At 39.4% G+C, this 22,396-nt stretch overlaps 1 protein-coding gene across 1 annotated transcript in view; it reads right to left on the bottom strand.

Annotated features, from left to right (window-relative positions):
• Positions 1-396: 396 nt before the first annotated feature.
• The window catches only part of OTOA (otoancorin), a 39,374-nt gene continuing 17,374 nt past the window's right edge, over positions 397-22,396 (bottom strand). Inside the window, exons 19-30 of the mRNA XM_085237620.1 lie at positions 22,209-22,344; positions 20,173-20,363; positions 17,984-18,077; positions 16,789-16,918; positions 13,307-13,494; positions 10,097-10,252; positions 9,035-9,177; positions 8,428-8,564; positions 7,776-7,873; positions 5,807-5,999; positions 4,624-4,714; positions 397-4,051 (exon numbers count right to left, since the gene is read on the bottom strand). Coding sequence (XP_085093746.1) covers positions 4,638-4,714; positions 5,807-5,999; positions 7,776-7,873; positions 8,428-8,564; positions 9,035-9,177; positions 10,097-10,252; positions 13,307-13,494; positions 16,789-16,918; positions 17,984-18,077; positions 20,173-20,363; positions 22,209-22,344 — 1,543 coding nt within the window. The 3' untranslated portion in view covers positions 397-4,051; positions 4,624-4,637. The remainder of the gene's footprint in view (positions 4,052-4,623; positions 4,715-5,806; positions 6,000-7,775; positions 7,874-8,427; positions 8,565-9,034; positions 9,178-10,096; positions 10,253-13,306; positions 13,495-16,788; positions 16,919-17,983; positions 18,078-20,172; positions 20,364-22,208; positions 22,345-22,396) is intronic.

Raw genomic sequence — 22,396 nt, 5'->3', positions numbered from 1 at the left:
ACTGAGATAAAGAGATTTCATTGCTTACACTTGCATATCAGCCTAGAATATCAGGGTTTTGGGGGGAAAAGAAAAGGTTATTTGGGCCAATCATAAGGGAATTGAGGTACTTCATTGAATGAGTTATGATTCTTCAAATTATAATTTACAACTACCACAACATGGTAAGAGCCAAAATACCCTGTGGTCAGTGCTATGGAATTATCTATTCATGTGACTCACTTCAAGTAATGGTTAATTCCTTGCTTATTCCTGAGTTGTGAAACAAGAGTTCTTTGAGTTAGTGGGATCTCTCCCATATCCCCACACATTTCAGCTGGCACACCTGGAAGGCATGGCCACATCTGCTTCAAGATGGGGAGATAGAATGGGATTGCTAACAAGACCCCAGTCAAACAGGATGGGACTGAAAGCTATGTTACAAACTGGGTGGTGATGATCCCAGGACAGGCACAGCAGTCAAATGATAAACTAAATCTGCCATGATGCAGTGCATAACTGCCTCTGGAGTATTTGAGCAGATTATACAAAGACATAAAGGGCTTCTTAAATTTAAAATTAAGGAAGTATATATATATATATATATTTAAAAGAGTGTGTTGGTTAGCACAGATGTGACAGATTGAGATCACGAGGAGTCATACATTCCACATACTGTACAAAAACTAATGACAGCCATAGTGCCAGCTTTACAGGGACATTTTTCAGATGCTGTGAATGGGTAGTTGTTACCTTTAAATCCCTGAGTATAAGAAATCAGAAACATGGGATTTCTTCAGTACCAGGTAGCATGGATATTTTCTTCCCTCAGTGATCCAGAACTAGTAGCCCCTTTTTCTTTTCTAATGATTCTGAATATAAAGGTGTTAGGCCCTTATATAATGAGCTGACAGAGTATTTTTGTGTTGTCTAATGACCCCTTAACCATCTTACATCCCATCAGATGAATTAAACAAATGCTGCACTGACATACTGCTGGACAGGGCCACTTGTCACATAGTTTACAACACTGAGAAGAACCCGGCCTATGCAAGAGTTAGGTCAAACTGTCAGCAATTGGATGTATATCCTGCAGTACGTACAGCAGTGCCTAGCAAACATCAGAGTAGGATGAAGTGGAGAGGAGAGCTGCAGTTCTCACAATGTGCAGAAAACTAGAGTGTCATGACATGTACTCAAGAGCAGATTTCTGCACTAGAGTCTGTATTTTGTGCTGTTCTCAGATATACATGTTAGAACTTAATATTACAACTTAACATTAGAACTTAAGGGTTTAAACAAATGTTGCCCACATCTAAAACAATCAGCAACATTCCTTTTAGAATGAAAGAAAACTTTATAAAAACATCTTCCTGAAGCATATTCTTCCCAAAACCTTGGTGGTGTGAAAAGAGGGGAAGTGTGAGACATCTTTCCCATGAACAAATGCCAGTGAAGTAGGCCTTTTGTGTATAATACACATAGGCAAAGGTGACAGGTGATTATGCCTAGCAATATCACATCATAGTAGGTCTGCATTAAAGGAGTCTGAGGTTTAGAGGAGTAAAAAGGAGAGTATGTGTTTCAGTTTCTCATTAGCAATGGAAGCATGCCAGATTGTGAATGGACAACGGATTACATACACAGAGAGCAGACTACATGCTGAGCTTTCCAAATCTCTCTCTTCCCCATGTGCTCTCCTCACAGAAGTTAATTTTCAAGAATTTAGAGATAGGCATATCATGCACAGTTTTAGCAGAATGAAATTTTTCATCTTTGACCTTCATAAGAGGTACACTGGCAGAATTAAAATTATATTTCTACAATACTCATCATCTGAGATGCTCTCACATGGTCACACAAACCAAAGAGGACTTCTCCTCTCATCATGAAGCAAATTGAAAATCCAGTGGGAACTCTGCATTTACATTTTCTACACTACTCTTATGAGAAATAGATAAGCCTTTGACCAAATGTAAATCAACGAAGATATTAACACAATTATTAATAAAATTAATAAATAATCAAGGAGTTCAGCTATTCAAAAGCTCTTGTGCTTGAAAGAAATTACAGCACAGATGGCACAAAACAAAGAGCTCATTCCCGCTCCAATTAAAAGCTGAACTCTTGACTCACATAACTGCAGACAGAATCACTCCCAGGTACATTGCCAGAAGATTATTTTCAGCTCATATGGATTTTTGAAGCACTTGGTATAGCACAGTCATGTATCTGACTTTCACAGTGAACTGGAAATGCTGTCTCTTCTTGACTTTGACAATATTTCTCCTGCATCTTCACAGAAGTGTACACAAAATTCAAGTCAAGTAATTTATGGAAACCAAACAACCTCTTAGTGCCTTCACATTTCAGTGAGGCAGGACTTTTTAAGATGAGAATACAGATAAGTATAATGCGCTTGATCCATCAAAGCATTTTTTGTTTTAGTGGGTGCTCACATGTATTTGCTGGGATTTATTTCTATTTAAAGAAAGACCACAATCTACTGTTTACATGCAGAAAAGAAAATGCAGTGGGGAAAAAGCTGATATTTTACCATTACTGCTACAGAAAAAGTTGCAAGGCAACTTGCAGCAATAGTAGTTATTTGCTCATAAAATGCAATGCATGTAGTATTGTTTCAATATCATGTCACATTTTCTAGGGTTAGAGACAGGCAAAGGCAGTTCCTAAAGCAGCAGATTGCTAAAGGGCAGGATGGAACAAGAAGGGGTGAAAATGGCAATGCTCTCACTGCTTCCTTTGCCAATAACAGAGTCCTGAAAATCAGGTTGGCTCCTGCTGCTGCTGCTGTAGGAGTTACAAACCATCTGGGACTGTGGTGGGAGCTGTTACTCCCATCAACAGCAAAAGCTCACCTTTCCCCAGCAAGAAGCTGCAGCTGCTTCTCTCCTGCCTTATTCCTATCCCTTCCCCAACTGTAGCAACTTTTCAAATCTGCTTTCAGTGCAAAGAAGCTAGATTTGATGTTTCCCGTAAAGAAATACAAATAAAAGTCTGAAAGACATTTACTATAGCACAGCCCTAAATGGAGAAGCTGAACTTTTAAGACTGATCAGTGCCTTTTTTAAATTCCATAATAAGGACTTCTGCAATGGCAAAATGGAAAATGGGACCATGAATTCTTGGCATAAGACCATGCTGATGAACACAAAAATATATATTTACATGCAGGAAATTTTTAATTTATCTGTTTTTCCATAGTTTAAAATACTTAGATCTGACATGAAAGGCATCAGACATACAAACTGTATGTGATTTATAGTTATGATAAATTATTACAAACCTTGTGGAAAGTGCTGGATTGACAGTCCTAGTAGTACACAGTCCCAGTGAACAGTTATCTCTTTCAGTTTCTAGCAGTATCCTTCTACCCTGACCAAAGCGGAGGGTCATCTTGTGATGAAAATAATAAGCTTTCCATGGTGCATTTTGTCACATCAAATATAAACAGTATTGCACTGCCCTCTGTGGTAACAATTCCATGTTGTATAAATGCAGCTGTGGGGAATACATTTATTAAAAATGCTTAAATAAAATCACACGACTACTTCTTAGCTGAGCAGGATTTAAACTATTGTCCCAGAAATGAAATTATTTTATTGCAACAGCAGTAGCTTTTAGCGTGGCTTCTAATATGTCACACAGACAGAGCCTCTGTCCTGAGGCTACAAACTATATGAAGAAAATGCAACAGATGGATTAAAATAGTATGACCAAATAAACCAGAATAAAAAGGACTGGGATAAAATACATCAGTTGTCCATCCTCTGTGTCATTCAGGCTCCTCTCTAACATATAAGCTTATCTTTCATTAACTTTCTCATATAAGGCATTTGCAATTTTGAAATGTGTTCTGAAGTATTTGGAAGGATTCCATCTTACTTGTTAATGGTAAAGGAAAGGAGATACTTCACATCATGATGCCAGATGAAGGTGTTGCTTTTAAGAAATTAACCAGGTTACACTCAGGCATCTGAGCACCTCTTCATTCTGCTATTTGTGCTAAGCTGCAGATCTTCAGCACCTCTTTTTCATAACCTCCAGAACACTAAAAATCAAAAAACAAAGAAGAATATTTCTTGACATACCTTGATTTGCCTTAAACACTGAATGGAATACTAGAGCATTTAGTTTGCTTAACTGGCATTTTTAACCTAAGCCCATCAGTGCTCTTGTTAAATCTTATTATGTTAAAATTATAAAATTCAATAAAATTTAATGGCAAAATTCATTCAGCTGGAGGTTATCACAGCACTTGTGGAATAAAATCTTATCAGTGGACTGGAACAAGCAAAATACAGATTAATACCAACAACATGCTCTAAAAAAACACACAAATTGATTGGTGTTACATGGAATTTTAAACATACTTTTGCTAAGGCTGGCCTTATAGTAAAGATAAGATAAGGTGCTTTACTCTTGATTACAGTCTGAGATAGGCTAACAGAGTTACAAGACATCTCTGCAATACAAATAAGTTAATCAGAAATTGCTACCTCCATTTTCAAAGCAGAAAGGGGGTCTCAGTCCTTCACCCTCCCATGTTACTGCTACGCCATTATTACTGTTACATGTGATACAAGTCTCTCTTATAAAGATCCCTCCAAAAACATAACTTACCATAAGCTTAACATTCATGGATTCAGAAAGGCACGTGCAAGTGTGAACAAAGCACACAACCAGATGCTGAAGCTGCTCAGACAGGGAGCACCTGAAAAGCAGAATGCTTTATGCTTTACTGTCACAACATACTTCAGACTAGTGCCATCCTACCTAAGCCAGCCCAAAGAGGTGTAGCAAATTACAGCATTTCAGTTCTCCTATTTACATTTAGCAGCTCAAAAGATGACAACATGGAATGGTCAACTTCCATGCATGGCTCCAAAGAGAAACATTTCATAGGGGTAGTATGGAATAATGGGTATAGCAGGAATAATGAATGAGAAACTCAAGAACTCAGGTGATCTTTGCCCAGGAAGCTCCTCCCTGTGGCATATCTACAGGAAAATTGTACCAGGCGCATGAGAGATGTGGGCTGACAGCACAGGTCAGCTGCTTCCAGTAAGGTCTGCATTAATTTCAGCAAGAGCATGGTAGCTATTTAGTCCCCCTTACTCCTCTTTTAGCACCTCAGCATTCCTCTCTTTTCTTCAACATCTCATCTCTTGCTTGTAGCAGTGGAAGGAATAATATTTGCTGTCTGATAGTGATAATTTCTCAACGCTGGCTTGACTGTATGTGAACTATCACTAACTGTAAAACATCCATATATACTCACCAGCATAACTTGCCCAGTATAATTTGCAATACGAAGAAGTAATAAGTTAAACCACTGGAGCCTAGGCTTTCTTTCCAAACAGGATGGGAACAGCAGGGGAAAGCAGGGACTTAGATCCAGTTTGGATAAGGGTGCTGATCTGCCCCAGTGCTACCTCCTTCCCAATTACAGCTCAGCCAACCAGGGCCCCGCTCTAAACTTTTAAGGCAAAGAGTATGAGAAAGAAGGACTGGGGAAAGCTCACTGTTTCAGCCTACGTTTTACACAAGCTAGGCTTAGCACAGTGTCATCCACTAGCCAACTGACAGTATTCCTTCATTATTCTGTGGGTAAATCCAGAAACGTCCTTGTAATTCCTCTTGGTCAGGCACATGATTGGTGGTAGGAGTTAAAAAAGTGATTACAAAATTCACTCTGGCCCTTCTTCGCAATACGGGTGTGATCCTGGTGGGTGCTCAGATGCACGTTGCACTGGTGCACCAGCACCTTCCCCTCTAAGCAGAATTGGGAAGTGGCTGTACTCACCACCTGGAGCTGGAGGTCGTCTCGACAGCGGTACGCAAGCTGTGGTGGGTGCCTCCCGGCTGTTGGTCCTGGCTCCATCCAGTGCCAGCTGAAGGCTCTGGAGCTGTGATGCACTCAGATGCTCACGCTGCAATTCTGTAACCATAGCAGCATTTTCAGGGCCCAGGTTTGCTATTTGTTCTGGTGACAATGCCTGGGAGTGAAAAAGCCAGAAAAAATCATTTAGACTGCCAATTACAGACAGGTAAGAAATGAGGAGAAATAGCCTTCAACATTGTATTTCTTTAGCAAAACTCAATAAAGCTTTGTTAATTTATTTCACTGGCCATTTGCTGCTTGGCTGTAACAGCTTGAGAAGCTTTCTTTGATAACACTATATTGGACACTGCTTCAATATGTAAAAGGAGTTTCATTTTCCAGTCATTTTTCTGACTTGTGCAAAGACAAATGACACTGTGTGCCATTTGTGCCTCTTCTTGTGTTTTCATGTATTTCCTTTTCTGCTCCCAAGCAGCCTCTCTTCATCTATACTTAAATCTTGATTGGAGATATCAGCATGGAAAGCGTGAGTTGAAAAATAAAATATTTTATTCTCATCCTTGTTTCCTCTTTTAGACTGCAAATCCTCCAAGTTTGGACATACTGAAGTTTGTGTTTAAAAATGAATATGGAAATCATAATCTTATAGTAATTATGTTACACAGAAATTACATCCATGCTGGATGGCTTCGATTCCAGCTAACAATCTACAGTCCCAGGAATTGCAGCATTCCTGCACAACATGCCATCTCTGCAGCAACAGTTCTGCATCCAGGTTCCACTTTACAAGGGATTATATTTTTCCCTTCCAGGTAGGTCAGACCACAGAACAAACCCTTCCTAATTTCTCATTGTCTAGCAAACGATATGCTCCTTTAAACCTCAAAAACCTCATAAATGCCTGTCATCCAGAAATGCTGAGATGAGCCACTTTTGAACTAAATTGAGGTCCATTATACAATGTAGTTTTTCAAAAATCAAAATCTGAATAACGTATGTAGCTCTAAAATAGCATAAAAGCTATGTAAACAAATTATGCTTTGAGTCTTTCAAATACAGCAAAATGTTCTGGGAAGATCCCCTGTTGTTTTTTAAGCACTTTTTGTATTATCATTACTCTTACTAGCAAGAAAGTATGCTCTTCACAAGAAATTCTGTAGGATGTCATAGACCTTCACCTTCGCCTGCTTTCCAGACAGTTTGGCTAAGAACATCTCAAGCTTATCTAAACTGTCAGTGGTACTGTGCAAAACAGTAATTGTTCAAGGAGTTATTCTCATTTATGGATCCTGACACAGTTAACTATCTGTTTAGCTCATCTGGCCATAAATACATCATTTGACTGAGCATCTGAAAGAGACCAGACTAGGCAGAATATTAATCTTGTCACTGAGTCAAATAAAATCTGGGCCAATGACCTCAAGATCCACGTTCTAATTTTTGGTCCACATTCAGAATGGTTGTAATTAGATGTAATTCCTTTCTGATCTGTATCTGCTTGTACAATCTGTTCCTCAGAGCTAACACAGGGAAATGTTGCCAGATTTCAGGATAATAAAAAGGCTCTTACCTAAGTCAGCACAGAAATCTGTAGTTGTGATAGCATCTCTGCAAATGTTAATAAACAGAGAAGAAAACTCAGATCTGAATACAGTGTGAAAAGAAAGAGAGTCCCTTCTGTGCATTCTGACCTCAGGTCTTTGCTTTTTCTCTGATATGCATTCTGAGGAAAAAACAAAGCTTGCTTAACATATTTAATGCTCATCACAAGTACAGATAACACAGTTCAAAGTTAATGTTTTAGATCCCTGACTGTCTCTCAAGCCGTAGAAAAAATTCTTACTGAAACCCCAAACCAGTGCTGCAGTTTATTTATACCAGAGTTAAAACAATAAAAATTCAATTACTTCTTCACTAATAAAGCTCTTACTTGGAAAATTTCAGCAGGTATACTCCTTATTGCTATTGGCTGGAAATATGGCATCAGGTTTTTATCAAAGGCCTTTAATTCATCCTCATTCAAACCACCTGAAAAGGTAATACAGTTTTTTTTTATTAGATTGACTTTTAGGGTAACACTTGTGCAAAATATCTAATAAATATATTTCTTCCATATGTTTCATTGAGGAACACTCGTTCTTAATTTTGTTGTTTCTTACATTGCGTTCAAACATTACAAGTCCTTAGCCATTGGTATGGAGCAATGAAGGACCACTGAACAACTCTTGTGTTTGTAGAAGAGACAGTTGAGGGGAGATATGATAAAAATCTATGTAGTCATAAGCAGTGTCATTAGAGAATGCTTCTTCATAGCCTCTTCTAAAACAGAAAGATTTAGGGAGCATTAAGTGAAATGATTGGAAGGCTTTAAAAAAAGTGCAGCAGGAGGTACCTTATGGAGACTACCACAAACTTTTCCTTAGTGCTAAGAAATTGCTGACTGCCCATCCCAGCAGGTGACTCCTCTCTGGAAAAAATTCGTTTTGCCAGTCTAGAAAAACACACTGCCACACAAACCTTTCACTCAACACTTAATAACATTGCCTCACAACTATCACCATCTGCAGTCTGAAATTTGTTACCTGCTATAGCACCAATTTCCTGTAACACAGAGCCATTCCAGCTGGTTGCAGTTCCAAACACAGACTCTGTTATCTTCTTAAACTGCCTCAGAACAGGGGTGCTACACAGCAAGAGGCCAATTCTTGCAACAGCAGCACTGCAAAAGACAAGGTTAACGTGAAATGCTGCAATTGCATGCAGTACTAAAAGAGCCTGGAATATAGTCTGCAGTAGCAAGAATGTAAACCCATTTCTGAGTTAAAATACACGTACAGGCGTTGCAAGTTTAATGTTTAATGTTTGGAGCAAAAACCCAGGTTTCACGAGTTTGGAAGGGACCTCTGGATATCATCTAATCCAGCCCCCTGCTAAAGCAGGTTCCCTACAGTAGGTTGCAAGGTCTCTGAATGCATTACTTGAGTGGTGGGATATAAATGGCAGAGGAAATTTAAAATGACTGTATTTTAAACAGCCACTGTATGCTTTCTGTAACAGCTACTGCCTTTCTTAAAGCATTTAGAATGCAAACAAAAAGTGCCCTTTAGGCTCTGTAAATCTTCCAGGAAAACAAGTTTGCATTTTATCAATAGAGATACTAACAATTCTGTTATGATTCAAATCCAATACCTGAATTCAGCAGTCCTTATGGACATGATTTCTGTGGAGTTCAGAGCACAGAGAATAGCTCCCAATCCAACTAAATCAAAGCTTTTTAGTGTACTCATTGTTTGCCCAGAATCTTCTAGAAAACTTTGCAAAATAGATCTTACCTGCAGAAATAAGAAGATAAAAGGTGTGAATGGAGTAAATATAATTGAAGATTTTGTTACCAGCAGCCCAAATTCTTACTGGAAGCTATATAATCCTGAGCCTTCCAATGTAATTAATAGGATTCTGTCATGGCCTTCAGAAGGAGCACTGGCACCACCTATTTGAGGCACTTAAGCAGAGCATTTATACAGCCATTTCCCAAATGCAAGCAAGTTAAAAGAATTCGGTATGTCTTCTCTTGTTCACAAGTGACTACTTCCCTACAAGAAATGGGCACTGAAGTGCCTGACAGAACTGCCAAATTCAGTTAAATTGCTAGAAAGAAATGCAAATTAATTAATGGGATTAATCTGAATTATTTAGGTTTTCTAATATCAGATTGTCTTGCCTTATTTAACTGTCACTTTGTCTCAATTTAGTATGAAAATCTCTTGATGTAATCAGCAGCTATTCAAAGAAAGGAAGATGAAAGGAACATAGCATCCAAATGGCATACTTGCTATCAACTTAGGTTTCCAGGGCAGTGAATGCTAGGGCTGGGGTGTACACTACCTCTTCAGTGATTACTCTCAGTGAGGAAAGGCCTGCATCTTCCACCAGCAGCATCTCTTCAGGGACCAGTGTGAGAGGAGCTGCTGACCTCTTTTATTACTTGATGGGCAAGAGCTAAGGAATACTTCACCATCAGAAATTATACTGTTTGACCACAGTTATTACAATTAATAGTGATTGACATCCTCTTGGCCATCTCACTGGCCAGGGTGATATCAGTGCTGACCTACCAGCTCTTATTTGTGGTGGCCTCAGCTGAAGGCAACCAGCAGGCAGTGGTAGGGGTTGCTGTATTGGTTTCCTAGGCAATCCCAGGACTTTAATCCCAAAGGATATATTCAGTGGTAAATTCAGTAACATGCTTACCTGGGCAAGAGTCCATTCTGCTTGTTGACTGAGGACAGAAATGGTGTCAATTGAATGTAAATCTAGCTCTTCAATTTCATTTTCAGTAAGTGCTAGTGCTATACGCCCCAGAGAAACAATATGGTAGCTCTTCCAGCCTAGCAGCGACCCCCAAACCTATTGAACAGATTCATTGATTTAAAACATCTGTTAGATCATTGTGAATCTTCAGGTACACCATTCCTGAAACACTTCCTTTTAAAAGTCCCAATTCCTGATATATGTTTCTTCACATACAAAAGGCAGAGATTGGATATTGTGAAGGTAGGTACTGAAGTAATAATGGTTAGTTTATCTAAAATATCAAAATCAATGTACTTATATTGATGAGTTCCTCTTCGAGCTTTACTTGTTACAGTACAGATTCAAAAGCTGTCACAGACCAGCCCCAAGAAAGTTGTAATTTCAGGAAAAGATCTTCCTGAATAAGGAATAATGAATGGCCATCAAGAGCTAAACCTGCAGACCTCAGAACTACTGACTGCATTTAGTTGGGAATTACAGAAGATGGGAGTCAGTGGTCAGTATCTCTTAGGATGTGGCCAATTGCCTTTGTGGAGAAAAGACAGTGGGTTTTGGCTGACAGAAGTAATGTAAACAAGACAGCTATATGTTGGGGAAAAAAAAAAAAAAGAATTCCCTTGAAAGGTCTCAGATACCTGAGCATCTTTGCATGATGTCAGTCAGCACAGGAGAGTTTTCTCATATGAGACTGTGCGAACAACTCCATATAGAGAAATGAATGTAAAAGCACATGCCTGGGCTAAGCTGACCACTCCATACAAATATTTTTTCCATTTTCAGAGAGCTGGTGTTTGCTGTACAACTCACAGAACACAAAGGGCCAGATCTCTGGAATAAGATACTCTCCCTCAGAGTTGGGGGCTGTGTGCTCATTGTGTCACCACACACACTGTGGAGATGCCCCAGGACTGTCGAGGTGTTCTGTCTCAACTTCGGCTCTCAGGGTAAGGATTTTTTTAAGACAGCCTTTGCCAGACCCTGAGTATCCACTAGATCTTCTATGTCAGTTTTACAGTGTCATAAAGAAACAGAAATTAGCCCAAGTCTGGGAAATTTCAGTCTTCTCCAAAGAAAAGACACAGCAAAAAGCATTACCTCAGTGTTAATGCTCATAAGTTCTCTAACTTAAGAGATACATGAAACACATACAGTTAAAAATGTTGCGTGCCTGCTTCCTGATCTAGGTCATAAAATACAGAATCTGAGCAGCTTCATAAATAGCATTATCCGTGCTAAAGCAATCTCAGACATAATGGTATAAATAACACGGTATATGAAAACTGAACCTCTCCTTTGTCCTCATTCACCTAGAGACTACAAAACCATACATCTGTTACTATCACAGAGCCGGGAGACCTTCCACTTCCAAGTGAGTTAAGCTGCTTATTTCCATTAAGACCCAATCTGATAACTAGAATTTTTGAATTCGTTTGTGGCCATGAGTGGAATGCAGTTTATTTTAGAGGAAATAAATCAATTTAGGAGAAATTAAATCTGGCTTAATCAAACCTTTAATCATAGATGCTCTTTAGTTAATAATATAACAGCATCTTCTACAAATAATTTCAAAGAGCTGTAGTTCCTTTGCCTGTACTGATTTCTCATGCTTGGTGTTGAGTGTAATAGCATGTTGCATCTGACAGATTAATAGATAGAGTCTGTCCTTGTTTAGGAGCAGTCTGTCTCACCAGTACTCACAAAGACCAAATATACAAAATTCAGAGCACTACAGATCTGTGCATCTTTGAGTTGAATACAGGAGCATATCAACCTTGTTGACAATTTCTCTAGAGCAGATAACACTCTGTAATCACACTGTTATGCTGCACTCTGTAAAATAGTTCAGTTTCTACCATCTCAGATGAGCATTAATTTTATTTTCCTCTAAAATTATTTTTATTTTTCCTTTCCCCACCCACATGCCTCCGTGTTGACAGAGGGAGGCAGACGGACAAATGTATTTGATGCAGTGAGCTGTTGTCCTGTCACAGCAGAGACACAGCTGCAGAGTTAGTCAGACACCTGGCTAGTGCCCCTACTCTTCACACACCTGTAATTTGGGAGTTTTAAAGATGTGCTGCCTTGCTAGAAACTACACTTTTGGATTATCTACCCAAAACTCCACTGCTTTGGCTGCAACTGCCACTGTACAAAGATGCTGTCCAGGCTCACTTTGGCACAGTCTTCAGACCTCCAAGCATCTGCACTTGTCCTACTTGCAGCTAACTGCACTTGTAGACTCTTCCTAACCTTGTTCTGTCATAACAACCCAGTGGAACCTAAAAATGACTTCTAAAACATTGTATCACTTTGACAGAATGGGATTCAAGAAAAGCTAGCCAGGGAGAGATGGAGGCAGAGAGGAGACAACTTCCATCAGATACTGGTGACATGAAGCTGAAGACAGCCTAGGCATGCTAACCTCTTCATCTCTCCTTCTTCTGAAGCCAAAACAATAGGTATGACTGCATCCTAAGGCTTTTCCTGGCTGAAACATAAGTCTATTTTGGAACAATACCAGCAAGCAGAAAAAGCAGGTGACCTCCAGGAGGAATGCATCACCAGTCTCAGCGGTGGGTGAGGTCTGGCTTCTAGGAGCCCACAGCTAACCAAGTCAGCACTGCACAGAGCCCACACACTGCTGGCTGACACAGGGTACAGTGCTGGCAGCACCCAGCCCTGTCCTGTGCTCTGGCACACTCCACTGGCACCACACATGTCCAAGGCCCAGAGCAGAGACCTGTTGCTTACCACCAAAGTATCCTCTCTTTCAGTCAGTTTGGTTTTATTACACTGTAAACTGTATTTAACATGGACATAGACGTTTGAACGCTCTCAGCTGAATTCTCACCAGGCTAACCAACAACCTACAGTACAGACTGCAGTTTTTTTCATTTATAAAAGAAAAGTGAGAAGCAAGCAACTGAAAAGACATTGAAAAGCAAAACTGCAGCCAGTAGCTCAAAACAACTGGCCTCTTGACTCTAAAACAAAGCAATAATCCTCTCATGTTATTCTTCTAATGAGCAACAGATATTCCTGAAGCAGTAGGGACATCATCATAGCACAGTTACTTTAGAACTGCATAGTTCAATAGCAGAAAGATAAATTATGGATTAAATTTTCTTTTACATACAAAATAGTTACCTGCTTGGCTTTTTCCTTCAAGGCCATAAGTTGGGAGTTGTTAAAACCAGAGACAGTCCCAAGAAGTTCCACATTTTTGTCAAAAGTTGCTGCATCCATGCATTTCAGTTCCTGAGCTGACCAATAGACATTTGCTTCTGCTAACTTAATAATTTCATCTGAAGAAGGGGCTCTGATTCCCAGGCAATCTGAGGAAAAAAAAAAAGAAGTCAAATAGTAGGAGTATTTTTCAAAGAGACCAAAATAAAGAAATTGACTAGGAAGATTTAAGAATTAAGAGGCTTATGGACTACAAATTAACTGCAACCAATGTAATATTAATTATCTCACAATTAAATAATTTCCTTAAATATTTGCATCATTGATATCTTGGATATAAAACTATAATTTGCCTAATTTGTGAGATTCAACTACATTCTTTGTCTTTCAAAGGCAGTGCAGGCTGGAAAAGAAAAGTAGTGTGTATTTCAGAACTGTTAAAATACAGGATGCTACAATAAAATGAAAATCTGAAGGCACACAATGCTGAGAGCAGCCGAGATCTTCTAAGTTTTTTTTAAGACCAGCTGCCTAAAGGAATCAAACTCAGATCACGGAGATGGCCTCAGTGGAAGTCTCCATCCAGCTCCATTGCTGCTTAGAAAAATTAAAATGTATTTATAGATCACAGCTGAATGAACTCCTCTACATTCAACCAGTTTGTTTCTGAATCCAGTTCAGCAGGAAACTGTCGGACACAAGAGATCCCTTCATGCTGAAGTACCCTGACAGAGATATACAGCTTGTAAAACTTGCCTGACATTTAAACAAGGTGGAGACAGCAACTGGATGTGTCACAGAAGCATGGTGCTTCTTCTCCATATCAAGCGAGTTGTTAAAATGTCAGGAACGAGAGAGAGTGTCTCACTTACAGCAGAACTGTTTGGACAGATGACCTGCATTTAAAGATCTGATTTATGGGCAACTTCCGGCCCCATGCACGATCAAATGAGAGATTTTCCACTGTGTGTTTTAAAAATCCTGGTCTTTCTTGGTGTAATCTACCTCTCATTTTGATGGAAAACAGAAATTAGAGTCCTAAGTGCTTGCTTACTGCTCTCTCGCTCCTGGCACTAATTTAGGAAAACCTTATTAAACGATTATCTAAACCAAACCTGAAGACATGTAGAGATTATATGGCCATTACCAGTAAAATGCAGGAATTCCACAGATGCTGCATTAGAGCTAAGCTCCCCCAAATAAATAAATTGAAGTGAGGATGTATAAAGTAGATTTGTACTCTGAAAGCAGGCAGAGGAGGGATTTATTTGCATCAAAGGAAGCTGCAGTAGTGGGTAGAACATTGAAAAGACTGAATCTGTTGAGCAAACGAAAACGTTGTTCAGTATGCACTGTACCAGCTGACATTCTGCTCTCCCTGTCCGTGCCCTCCTGTGAAGCTCCATTGTTTCACTTTCCCCTTCTGCAAAAGGTCAGCTTTTCTCATGTAAATACTGTCCAGTACAATTCCTTTCCCCAAGTATGAAAACCTTGATTTTTTGTTCTTGGAAAAACAAAACATTGATTTTATTATTTGCAATGCACCAGATATATTGGCACAGTTACAGAGGGAAATACTAATTAGAGTCCTGGCTTTGCTTCCTGTATCTGATGCTTCTTCATTCTTTCTTCTGCTCTACATAATTATATTTAGTTTGATGAAGAACATATTACATAGATAACATATTATAACATCTCAGTGCTGTGAGTTAAGCAACCTGAATTCTTTTTCCACTACTGCTGCTGCTTTCTGGTAGCATCTCAGATATACAATTACTGAATTTTGCCTCATATCCTCCAATTTGCCTTAAGCGTCACCTTTGTTTTTCCCTTGGTATAGGCACAGATGTATGAACTGTCACTAGCAATTATTACTGTTATTACTATTTGCTCACAACCAGTAGGAGATGTTAAATAGCAGGATGGCATCACACAGAGCATCCATGTTATCCTTGAGCCATTCTTCTAACACTGCATTTTTTAGTAATTTAGAAACCATCCCTAAAACTTCATTCCTTACTGAAACTATAATGTGAGCTGTGTGGAGATTATGCTTGGCAACAGAACTTCAACACCATGCTTGAAGAGCAGAAATATTTCTTGCTGGACCAGCACAAACAATTCCTTCATTTTCCATCTTCCAGGCCCATTCCCAGTTGCACCAGCACACTCTTGAGCGCAGAGTGAGCAGCCTTGGAACCCTGTTATCTTTTGACAAAGGCCATAAGCTTCACTGGCAGGTTTAAATTGGCCTTACAATGCAGATGAGACAGCTCTGCAACTGTACTGGACATGAGCTTGATTAGAGTATTTGGGATTGGTGGTGTCGTGATCAAGTTCTAGAGAAACATCTGTAAGGACATAAGTGTCTTAATAATTAATGATTTGATAGTTAACTACTTCAGAGAAGACTGAATTTGATCCACATAGCTGGACTCTGATACTCTATCAGCTTGATCCTGCTTTTTTAGAGCATGATAATTTGTAATGATTCCTCTGCTCAATAGAGGTCACGTTTTTCTTCAGCCCATGCAAAAATACAGCTCTGTAGAATACTATCTCCTGTCTATGAATACAGAATTGTAAGGAATGTCACAGCCATCATCCAGAGTTGCTGCTATATAACTGGGAGGATTTCCATGGAGGCACAGGGGCCTGGTGAGAGCTTGGACTCACACCGTTGGGCAGAACTGATGGGTAGGTTCTCAAAGGCAGTCAGTACCAGCCTCCCTGAAACTGCTGGATGCGAAGTGCTAATCAGTGCTTAGCTTCCCCAACAGCAAGGTCGTTCTCCAGAGCACAAGATGACATGGGCTAAAAATTCTGCCTGGGTGAATTATGGGAAGGAATTGTTGTAACAGAATATAGTCAAAGTATGAACCTCCTACAAGGAAAATGATCCATTTGTCACCAGAGATTCTAGCAGATCGATTGTTAATAAATTTTAGATTATAACAAAACAGAGTGCCACAACCAATGTTAGATTTCAGAACAGCTGAGTCAACATATGCTCATGTCTGGCAAAGGATTAACTGTGTGTAATCTTTTGGCACAACAGTAACTTGTCACCTCCACAGCTATTAATTCAAGGAGCTTCATTTAGATTACAAAGAAGCCAAAAAAAAAGAAAAAAAAAAAGGTAAAAAACAACAAAAAAAACAATTCAAATAATCTTTTCTTTAGTGTAAGTACAAACATTCCAAGAGATACTGAACCTTGCAATGCAGTACTAAAATCAAGTGTTTCAGCAATTGGTCAGTGCATCAAGTGACTATGGGCAACAGAGCAAAGACTCACCATTTATGCAAATAAACTGTTAAACTACTGAGTGCTTTCATTTTCATTGTCCTTGGAATGCATATGATGATCAAGGCAAAACAAAAAGTCAGTTTGAACTGCAAATCTGGCACTTTGACACTGCACAGACACCAGGTAAAACTCACCTGGTGTGGTAAGATGTGGTTCCATGTTGGCAGTGGCATTGAAGACAGATTCAAATACAGTTGATAGAAGCTCTTCAGCTGAAGAAAGTGGTCCAATTGTCTTTGCTATTTGCAAAATGATATCTGGAAACTTCAAAAGGAAAAAAAAAAAAAAAAGACATCTTTCCCTTTTTTAAAAGAAATAATTTTGGAGAGAAATTTGTGCAGACCTCAGCAAAATGGAGGTTAGCAACAGCTCAGCCTCCTTCCTCTTTATGCAGATGTTTAGCAAGGTTAACTGAAAGGTTAACAGCAGGTGTTTAAGGAAAAAAATACTAAAACCAAAGTAAATTCTGAGAGATTCCCCCTCTACCATGCCCTCTCAGATTCTGGCGACATCTGTGCAGCCTGACTGCTGACTGTGTAGCAACAAACTCCTCTGTCTGTAATGTGCAGCATGGAAAATACCTTATTTTCTTTGTTTCAAATTTGTCAAATAAATATAAAAATTCAGCATCTTCTTTAGGGTTTTGTGATGCTTTGGTATCTCTTCTCTACCCTGCTGGACACTTCCCTTTCAGTTATGAGTCCTGTTCTATTTGTCAGTTATAAGCATTAATTCCTGAGAAAACGTTGATGCCCGTGCTCACGTATTTCTGCAGAATAACAAATTCCTCATTCCAGTATAGTTTACCCTTATACATAGAAAGTTCTAAGATTATATGAACTAAGGATGGCAAAGAAACTACAACACACAATGCTGAGGCTATTAGTTGTTGTTATGTGTGCTAAACTGGCCCTTGGGCAAAGGGCCATTGGAGTAAATGCTGATCTGATCAACATGAGCCCGTTATTACAGGATAAGAAACATAACTTTTCTAGTTGAAAGGCAGAGGAATGGGGGAAATAATGCTACACAAAAAACAGTTCTAAAAATATTTGTGTCTGCATAATTTTAAACACAGCTTATTTTTTTCTACATGACAATGTGCAATTATCACTGTATATGTGCGAATAATTGCCTACAATAGAGAAGAAGCCTGAGAAATTCTGATGAAGTCAAAAACATGTAAGTGGATAAAAGCATGGTTACTTACCAAAATAATCTTTTACCTAGTTTAACATTCAGGTTACGTCATCTAGGCTGTTCTAGCATTCATAAACTCAAATTCAAACATAATCTTTAATACATTTAAACGTTAAAATAAGAACATACCTTTTCAGCAAGGACATTTAATTCTCCTTTTGACAGCTGAGCTATGAATGGTCCAACATCTAATGTTGTTTCAGCTGTCCAGTTCTTTGGAGAGCTGAAAAAATATTTTTGAAAATTTTATTAATGAAGAATGCTTGCAATCAAAATTACACTGAAATTTCAGAGTTTTTCTTATACTGCATCATCTAGCGAAGACAGATGATCCTACACCAGTGTGATGATTCATGCATATTGAGCAACCTGGTCTGGGGGAGGTATCCCTGCCTATAGCAGGGAGGTTGGAACTGGATGATCATAAAGGTCCCTTCCAACTTAAACCATTCTATGATTCTATAACATCAGACTGCATTTTCTCATCTCTCAGATATGTGGAGCATTAGTGGAACTCTCAGGACATACAGAGAAAGCCTTCAAACACTGCTTTCCCCTCTTTCTTCCTCAGTGTTCGTAACATTCTTAGCATTACAGCATCCAAGCAAGGAGAAACAGTTCTTCTCAGAGCAATTAAAATTTTCCATTTTCTATCAGATTCATACTGCAATAATATTCTGCTAAATGGAACCCAAATAAGAATCATCATAACCAAAACTGAAACCATCCTTTTTCCAAATACCTCATCCTAAGGATCACCTTGGCTAATAGTCAGGCAGGCAACACTTGCAAGTGCTTGCTTCTCTAAGTTAAAACAAAATGAAATCAAAACAACAAACAAAAAATATATTGCAATACTGAACCATTTGCATGTTTACATGCACTTTTTTCATTGCTGTTGGGCAACTGTAGCTTTCCCTGATGAAAATGGGAGCTGGGGTGTTCAACATTTCCGAAAAACAGGCCCATGAACACCTAGGAAAAGTGGACAGTTTCCCTCTCATTCTATAGAGATCAAATTCACTAAGCAAATCAGGAAAGTAACTCAATCTTTTCAAAATGAAGGGACAGAAATAAGAAACAGGTGATGACACTGAAAAATTAAATAAGTACCTTATTAGCTCCCTGTTCAGCTGTCAGAGCTATCTCCTTCATCTGTAAGATCCAAGAGTAGATGAAGGCAGCTCTAACACTTTGGAGAGCCAGGTCTAATGACACCTAAGCCATTTCTGTTTTAGAAATCCTTTCCATGATAGGTACTATACCTCCTGAAATAACATGCTAAATTATTCAGACGAATATATAAGAAGTTCAGTTCTGAGTGACGCAGGGTGTTTCAAAATATATGTTGCTTAGCACAGTGCTTATTTGGGCTGTTTGACACAAAACTGACAAATGTTAGCCAACCTGTTTGGGGGTTAACTTAAGACAGCACTTGGATAAATAATTTTCAGCGTGGAAAATTCTGCAGAATGCAGCAGTGTAACCAGCTTGTTAGAAGTCTGTGTTCTCTTAGAAAACTTTGTTGCATTTATTGCCCTGCTACGAGAACATTTGACTAGACGTTTATTATATTAATAATAAAATGAAGTATTATTGAGCACATTCTTCATTCATTCAAATGAATCTGTATCAAGATGGATGCAGGGACGGCATCTGTTGGAAAATACAGCGACAACATCACCAGAAAAATCCTGACAACTAGGAGGAAGCTGAATGAGCAACTAAAACTACTGGAAGCACCCAGTGACAGTCTTTGGGACTAAAGGGATGCTTAGAAACTAAGTGGTTAGTCTTAGCCTTCAGAAGCAAGATATCTCTAAGAGAGCATGCAAAAGAGAAACTTTACATTCTTGCCAGAGGACAGCTTTGCATTTTACATGACTGATATAGCAATGTAGTTCAAACCAGCCTCCTAATCTGAGTCATTAACGATATCTAACACACTCTCTCCTCTGTTGCTTCAAGATATCCCCCTGCTTCTTCCTCTGGCTCTCTTCAGTTGCCACAGGTGCCTGCAGTCATCTTTTTCTTCTAAAACCAGTGCACAAGTGTGAGAATTCTTCAGCTCCCTGTGCCATACTTCACCAGTAACCCCTAGCTCTTACCACACCAGAGATTCTTACTGCCTGCCCTTCCTCAACCATTATGCTTTCTCTCTTTTTTCCTCCAGGATTTAACTTATCCAGGGTGTCCCTTGGGCTGTAGTTTGTTCTGCAGTTATCACATTACACAAGTAAACAGAAATGTCATTCTCGTGAACAGAGAGCACTGCCTTAACTGTCAGCAGAAGCAAGGTACTATACCTAGTACCTTACCCATATAACTTGAGGAGCTTGTATTTAATTTCAGTCTTCTGCTCGTGGCTGAGCTGTCGGCAGAGTTTGAATTGATGAAGGGCTGTTGCCATTGCCTTCAGGGACATTCTGCCATGTAGAAAAGCTGGAGGTAAGTGGCAGATTAGATTTCCAAGTAGGTCAACATCATATTCATCAGCAATGGAGCCATTCTGAAACAAGAATTTACTTTGTTGACTGAGCTAATCTTGGTTCTTATCCTGTATCACTCAGCTGCATCACAACACATTTAAGTTTGGTGACCCTTTAAGGAACAAAGACTCTATAGTTTGTATCAGCAACTTAATCTACAGTTTCTGATGAAGCCACATTATACTTCTTCCTCTTACCACAACTGGTGATATTTAGTACGCATTTGTTAAGCTCTAGTGCATTCTTTATTTCATATTGAACTACACATAAAAAATAACGTAAAATGCCTGCCACAGGCTCCAGGTGACCATTCAGCAACTGCAGAATCAGTGCACTTCTGCCTGCCAGGAGAGTCCTCTCATGGCCCTGTGGGGCCACAAGCTCTTGTTACCAAAAAACTTCACTCTGCAGAGTTTCTCTAGCCAAAAGACAAGGGATTGCAGGGCTGGTTCATGTGCACAAGGACATGAATACTCAAAGCTGCATCAAAAACTAGCATTCCTTAAAAAAAATGAGCAGAAATCACAAAATTTTCCTGGTACAACTGCCTCTGTCACATGCAGCTCGGAAGGAATGACAATTGTTGGAGCAAAAGGGAATAATTTCAGCTACAAATGCGTTGGCAGGGTCAGGCAGTTCCATCCACTTCACTGTGGTCAAAGACATTTCCTGAGAATATTTTGTAATGCACACACAGGCAAAGAAAAACGTTTCTTTAGGCAGATAACAACAAAATCAAAACAGTGCATGAAGAAAATATAAGAATACAAACAGGAAAGTCAAAAAACTTATGCAAACGGTGACTGACATCTCTGTATGAAATGCAGTGCAGCAATGAGTGCAAGCAGAACCACAGGATGGTTGAGGTTGATTCCGGATGAGCTCTAGAGATTGCCTGGTCCAAACCCTGAGCTCAGTGCAGATCAGTTACAGCCAGTTGCCTGGGGCATCACTGGGTTTTGCACATCTCCAAGCATGGAGACTCCCTGTGAGCAACCTGTCCCAGCGTTCAAACACCCTCACAGTAACAAAAGCCTTTTCTTTATATTTACTTGGGATTTCCCATATTTCAGTTTGTGCTCCTGCAATTTTATATTGGTAAGATCCCACCTGAGCCTTCTCTTCTCCAGGAGAACAAATTACAGACAGAGGCATTATTTTGATCTACATGAAAAATACATGAACTCTCTATGTCGATCTATAACAAATCCTCACTGCTGAGCTGTTTTGAAAGCAACTCTGGGTAGCTCTGGCATAACAGGGATCTTTGAACTCTTACAGACACCAGGCTTCTGTTAGGAATAAATAAGGAGTTTGGTAAAACTGCGTATCACTGCCTATAGATAAGTACAATCCAGAAAACCACACGTTGTTTGCTGTACTTTAAACAAAGACAATAACTGAGTCTTAGGATTCAGCTCTACTGGTATTTCCAATGAATTATTTTAAAATAGTTCTTTAAAATATTTAAGTTAAATGTGCATTTTTTCCCAGTATTTCTAGGCAGCAAACCTGATTTGGAACCCTGTACAAAGGAATAAGCACAGTTCGTCCTAAGCAAGAAAAGCATCTTTGTTGAAACATGAAGATTTTCAGAGTTTCTTTAAGTGATGCTACAGTCTTAAATTGCTGCTGCTTGTGATGGTGAAGAAATTGCCATGCTGTGTTACTGCCTATTGGTCTGCCAGGGCCATCAGCCACAGTTTCACTACACCAATACAGAGCAGGAGAGCCACTGTCTGAGCCACAAAGTCATATGACAATAACAAAAGAGAAAACTAATCAGCCACTCTCACTGAGTTTGGAATTTTCAGCAGGTTCTGTGCAGCTCCCCCTCCACCACTGACCCACCTAACCGTGCCTACCAGGCATTCCTGCACTTTCTGCAGCACAGTTTCTTTTTTGTGAAAGCTTGGACTCAAGAGGTCCATCTCAGTCTTCCCAAGGCTTTCAATGAAAGGGACACACAGAGGGCCTGAAATGTACTCCAGGTATTCAATCCTGCAAAAGAATTAGAATGGTCTTAGAATGCAAACCTGACCGTCAGATGCCA

This window comes from Meleagris gallopavo, chromosome 16 (assembly GCF_905368555.1).
Source record: "Meleagris gallopavo chromosome 16, MGAL_WU_HG_1.1, whole genome shotgun sequence".
NCBI lineage: Eukaryota > Metazoa > Chordata > Aves > Galliformes > Phasianidae > Meleagris > Meleagris gallopavo.
This window is presented reverse-complemented; position numbering and strand designations above follow the sequence as displayed.